The sequence below is a fragment of the Ictalurus punctatus genome, chromosome 6 (genome assembly GCF_001660625.3).
Source record: "Ictalurus punctatus breed USDA103 chromosome 6, Coco_2.0, whole genome shotgun sequence".
In the NCBI taxonomy this organism is placed as follows: Eukaryota; Metazoa; Chordata; class Actinopteri; order Siluriformes; family Ictaluridae; genus Ictalurus; species Ictalurus punctatus.
The window spans coordinates 626,119-632,500 of record NC_030421.2 but is presented as its reverse complement, the minus strand read 5'-3'; the positions used below and the strand labels follow the sequence as shown (position 1 = coordinate 632,500).

The window sequence follows — 6,382 nt, the reverse complement described above, 5'->3', positions numbered from 1 at the left end:
GCTGTGCTGTTGCCACGGCAGCCGAGAGGTGAGGCGGGCAGATCGGACAGCCACGAACCACGGGGAAAGTGGGAAAGAGATTTCGAGTGCCTCTCGAAGCTATATTCCTCCGTGGTTCACGTTTCGGGGACTGAACAAGTTGCTAGGCAACAAGGTAACGACATCACACATCGATAATAAAAGTCAGTTCTCGAGTCAGCTATTAGCTCTGGTTAAGTGTTTAACTAAACGCTGGTTATTTTTGCTCTTTCCTGTATGTATGAACTTTGACTCGAGTTGAAAAGCAAATCATTCATGTCACAGAAAAAAAACAACAACACTCACACGACGTAAAAGGAAACTGACGTGACCCAAAAAGAAAGTGCTAGAAAAGCAAAGGACACGCCGTCTCCGCTTGTTTATTTTCCAGGTCCGACTTTTCCCTGAGTGACTGACACTGCTAAAATAAATAGGACAGAAAAGTGCAACAATCACGCCATTGTAGTCTGACTGAAGTCCCTCAAACACATGTGTGTGTGTGTGTGTGTGTGTGTGTGTGTGTGTGTGTGTGAGAATGGTCTGGTTTAAGGAATGCCATTGTTAGTAATAATGTAATAAAGCTGAACAGATTATGGTGTTTAATGGACATTACCTTGGAACACTGCTTGTGATTCTGACACCAAACCAGAGATCCATTTCCCTGCAACGGAGGAAGAAAGAAAAAATCTGATAAACACATTGCATTAGAAACATCGAGCTGCAATAATACACCTCAGTCTTTATTTCAAACGATTTATCCCACAGCACTGCTGGATTCTGGATTGTGATGGGTCAGAAGGTACAGCTTTATATTAACGTGCTCTCGAACCCCACAGACTGAATCCATAAAGCACTTTAATGAGTCGATATGGAAAGTAATGAAACATCAGGGTACAGCGGGACACAGCTGAAACTCCTACAGCACAAATGCCTGTCAACTTCAAAGGGTTTCTGGAACGACGTAATCGGATGGAGCAGGAAATCCTGTAAAGGAACTTGATCTTTAAAGAGAGTGAACTCTGTGATCTGGAGTCCTTCAGAATCGTTCGGAGTCGCTCGGAGTCATTCGGAGTCGCTCGGAGTCGAGTCTGTAACGATGATTCACCTGATGCTTTTAATTTCTACTACGGAGAAAACTCCAGAGAAACAATTAGCCTAAAAACGTCCAACCTTATTCCTGGTGGTTGCTAGGGTGTTGCTAGGTGGTTGCAGCAAGGGTGATGGTAGGCAAGTGCTATGGTATTGCAAGTGGCTGTTAGGGTGTTGCTAGGACGTTGGTATGATATTCCACGTGGGTGCATCAGTGTGTCTTGGTTGTTCTATGTTAATCCAGGTGGTTCCTAGTATATGGCTAGGTGGTTGCTATGACATTCCAGGTGGTTGCTAGCACGCTGCTACGGTATTCCACATGGTTCCTAGGGTTGTGGTGGAGTCCACTTGTAATTATCGTCCATGTACCTGAATGGACACGGGTCTAAACAGTACAGGAAGTAGGAAAGCCGGACCTTCCAGAACATTCCCGTGTTCATTTCTGAGTGGAAAATACTCAACCAATCAGAAGGCTGTAATTACCGTATATAGATGAACACAGATCAGATAATCACGCATGCTCAGATGTGGTATTAGAGTAGCGCGTAGAGAACGTGACGTGAACACGACGTCACGCTGTTTATCTTTCCCTCGGATGGAGACGTGAGATGGAGAGAGAGAGGAGGAATGAAAGGCTGAATTTAAAGCGTGATATATTTTAGCGTTCCCGACGGACCAGCGGGAAATCTCCGACACGCCTCCAGCTTAATAAAACTACACACAGTCCTTCTTTCACTTTGTGTTAGAAGAGTCGTGTTTTACACTCTGGGCGTTTCCTCTTCTCTGTCCGTCAGTGTGTCGTGTTAAATAGTAGTGGAGTCGTTAGCGTAGTTTAACACTACATGTTCTACAGGTGTGGTCACGCACGTCGTGGATATGGACACGCACGTCGCTAGCTGAAGAAACCAGGAAGAGTTTTTAAATTAGCTGCAATGTGTAGCAGAGAAAATCTCACTCTGGGACACGCCCTGAATTAATACACAATACGGGTTAGGGGTAAGAGTTACACAAACAATTACACAACTACACACACACACACACACTACCTCACACCATTACACAACTACACACACACACACACACACACACACACACTACCTCACACCATTACACAACTACCCACACACACACACACACACACTACCTCACACCATTACACAACTACACACACACACACACACACTACCTCACACCATTACACAACTACACACACACACACACACACACACACACTACCTCACACCATTACACAACTACACACACACACACACACACACACACACACACTACCTCACACCATTACACAACTACCCACACACACACACACACACACACTACCTCACACCATTACACAACTACCCACACACACACACACACACACTACCTCACACCATTACACAACTACACACACACACACACACACACACCACTGATTAAAATACTACACACACAACTTCTGAAAATTACACAACTATACACCCTCTGCATTATAAAAAGTACACACACCAATAATGATGATTACACAACCACACACACACACACACACACACACACACACACACACACACACACGTGGATTTATGAAGATCAGAGTCAGGTTTCTTTGAACACACATGTTGATCAGGCCATGTACAAAATTTCAGGTCTGATTGAAGCTCACTGTGTGTGTGTGTGTGTGTGTGTGTGTGTGTGTGTGTGAGAGAGTGTGTGTGTGTGTGTGTGTGTGTGTGTGTTGTATATATTTAAGAGCCAAAACCAAGTAACATAAGTCTTCATTCATTCAGCCTTTTACCCCCCCCACACACACACACACACCCTACACGTTTGATTCACTTCCCAAGTGATTTGGTATTAAAGTGAACACGGCCGAAACCACTTTACGATGTTTATCTTTCCCTCGGATTGAGATGTGAGACGGAGAGAGAGAGGAGGAATGAAAGGCCGAATTTAAAACGCAATATATTTTACAGCTCCCACCAGAGCAGCGCGAATTCTCCGACACGCCTTCGGGTTCATCGCCCGAAAATAAATAATCGCACGTAAAAACGCACTTCTGCGAAACAGAGTCCTTCTTTCAGTTCGTATTAGCTAAAGTGGTATTTTACGGTTTGGGTGTTGCCCACTCTGTGTGTTATGGGAAAAGTGTCAAATTCTACACACTACTACTTAATATTGTTTTTTTTAAATACTACTAATTAGCATAATAACTAACCTTACTTAGTTGCTACAACTTATAATAACTCACTCCTACTTAGTGTAGATTAACCTTTAATTAACACTACTCGTACCACAGCGCCGTAGTCTCGCTCCGCTCTGATTGGTCAGAAGGTGCTCTGACTGCTCGTACAGTTTCCTCTAATGAGACCTGGAAGGAGTCTCCAGTGTCAGAGGTAAAGCTGACTTTTGAATTGTTTTTTTGTTTGAATCTTTTAAGTTGAATTTTTTTACTACACGTCCGTGCGTACCGTGATGACGTGATGATCGTGTTCTGGGTTACAGACGGGGTTTTGTGGCTTGTTAGACCAACATTAAACACTTCTCTATCATGTTTATTTCATCCTGCTGCTTGTCCAGTCAATGAATTATTAAATGTTCAATTCATGTCGAACAATGAACTGTATAAAAGATTCAGAAGGCACGAGCTACTTCTCTGTGTGTGTGTGCGTGTGTGTGCGTGTGTGTGTGTGTGTGTGTGTGTGAGAGTGTGTGTGTGTTGGCATTTGGCCCCCTGACTAATTAGACAAAAAAAAGGAAGGGGGTTTGTTTTTGCAGCTGACCAGTTCCTCTAATAAGCACTTGAAAGAAGTGTGACCTGCACGTCCTGCCTGTTCCTGTAGCACAACACTAAAATAATCAGAGAAGGAGTCGAATCTTTGATTCTTTGAGTCGACTCGTTTAGGTGAACTCTGAGAGATGACTCGTGTACATGAGTCATTTTGTTGTAGATGTACTCAGTGATGTTAAATCTCAGTGTTCAGCCCTTCAGCTGAGCACGAATGGTGAGAAGAGTGTTTGACTCTCAGTAGTGAGTGTGTGTGTTTGTGTGTGTGTTTGTGTGTGTGTGTGTGCGGGCGTGTGTATGTGTGAGGCAGTTCTTCATTTTGTATATTTTCTTATAAGTCTTGCTATTTTATTAAGTCAGAGTTCATGAAACAATTTCAGAAAAATAACTGCGCACAATATCGTAGGGGAAAATGGCAAGGAGTCATAAGAGTCGACTCTTACTGACGAGTCGAATCCGACTCACTGAACAGAGCCGGCACCTAGTGCTGAACAGCATGACGTCATAATGTGAGTTTCACGTTTAATACTGTGTCACATTTAACTATGGATATTTTACTAAAGAATGAAATGATTAAGTTGTTACAGGAATGGTGAAGAATGGAGTGCAGCTGCACAGAATGAACGTCTACCTGGAGTTACAACTCTCCAAATAATAAAATCAACTGTTTTCAGAATTCTAATCGTTTAGAAGTCACACCAACGAGATCTGCCAACAGCTACGGGTTTTTTATTATTATTATTATTATTATTATTATTATTATTATTATTATTATTATTATCAGTTAAAGAATGGCGGGTCGTACGTTGTATCCGTTTATAGCTACATTTAACCTTGTGGAACATCTTTAGCACTGAAACTGGAGACTCCTTCTACAGCTTACAGGAATGTTCATCATATCAACGAGTACACCTTTTTCTTTCATTTGTTTTAACTGCGTGTTATATTACTATAGAAACTCCCTGTTGCTATAGAAACGATAAGCTATTAGAACAAGCGCATTAATACTGTATAAACCTGTGATTTGAGGCTGCAGTACTGTCAGACAACACGGGTTAGTAACACTGTACTGTAATAATGACTACACACTCATCAGTAAAGGCAGTGTGATGTAGAAGTAGTGTGTGAGTGTGAGTGTGTGTGTGTGTGTGTGTGTGTGTGTGTGTGTGTGTAAAGGTACCAATTACCTGTAACCATTCATTCAATTACCCCACTTTAGTGCAAAAGCACAAACACGCACACACATACACATTCACACACACACACACACACACACACACATACACACACACACACATACTGCCAAAGCAGTAAATTATCATTACATCAAAAGTTACAATGATGACATTAGATCAAATGTGTTCAGAGTTTTTTTTAATGTTAATTGTTACAAAGGTACTAGATAAATTTAACACAAATAAATAAATAAATAAATAAATAAATAAATAGGTAGGTAGGTAGGTAGGTAGGTAGGTAGGTTTATATAATACATATACAAGTAAATAAATACAAAAAAAAATTGACCACGAACCTGAGAGTGTTTAAAGAGAGCCGAAATGCGCGTGAGGTGCAGACTGAGGCAGCGGGAGGCGCAGCGCGCGCGGGTCACGCTCTCCACCAGCACCGACTCGTCGTGCCGTCTCGCGCTCACCTCCGCCGTCCCGATAAGAACACTAACGGCGACTATAATCATATTAATCCACAGGCTCGTGCGTCTCGACGACATCGCGCCTCGCGCTCCCCTGTCCCTTCCTCTATACACACCGCTCCGGTTTTCTCACGCACGCACGCGCTCTCTCTCTCTCTCACTCTAACTCCCACGCGCACACGCACACGCAGGCTGAACTGAGAAGAGAAGAAACACCACGCTTTCATTTTATCACCCAGCGCGAGAGAGGAGGCGGAGTCACACACACAAGGCCTGAGCGCTGATTGGAGGAGAAACGTGCGCGCGTGGATAAAACATTAAAGCCTCGCGCGGCTTTGAAAATGCATTGAAAATGCCCATTTCCACCATCAGGGCAATAATTAAGAAGTTCCAGTCAACTGGAAATGGTATGAATGAACCTGGAACTGGACGTGTGTCTGTATCGTCTCAACGCACTGTGAAGAGGACGGTTCGAGTGGATAAAACATCTCCAAGGATCACAGCTGGAGAACTGCTGGAGTTAGTTGTGTCTTGGGGTCAGAAAGTCTCCAAAACTACAATCTGAAGACACCGACATCACCACAAGCTGTTTGGAAGAGTTTCAAGAAAAAAGCCTCTCCTCTCATCCAAACACAAACTCGAGCGTCTTCAGTGTGCAGACACGACTGGAACTTCAGATGGGATCGGGTTCTACGGTCAGATGAAACCTGAATAGAGCTTTTTGGTAATAAACACAGAGGTGGTTTTGGAGCACACAGAGAGGTAGCCGTATGGAAAAGTACCTCATGCCCACGGTTAAATATGGAGGAGGATCTTTAATGTTTTGGGCTGTTTTTCTGCAGAGG

The 6,382-nt window shown here is 43.2% G+C and overlaps 1 protein-coding gene across 2 annotated transcripts in view; it reads right to left on the bottom strand.

The window, feature by feature from the left end:
- The window catches only part of LOC108266877 (anosmin-1), a 24,235-nt gene extending 18,460 nt beyond the window's left edge, over positions 1–5,775 (bottom strand). The window contains exons 1-2 of one of the 2 annotated variants that reach the window (XM_017470696.3): positions 5,421–5,775; positions 632–679 (exon numbers count right to left, since the gene is read on the bottom strand). In XM_017470696.3, the coding sequence (XP_017326185.1) occupies positions 632–679; positions 5,421–5,615 (243 nt within the window). In that variant the 5' untranslated portion in view covers positions 5,616–5,775. The remainder of the gene's footprint in view (positions 1–631; positions 680–5,420) is intronic. The other variant, XM_017470695.3, reaches the window with a different exon arrangement.
- Between the last annotated feature and the right edge of the window lie 607 nt (positions 5,776–6,382).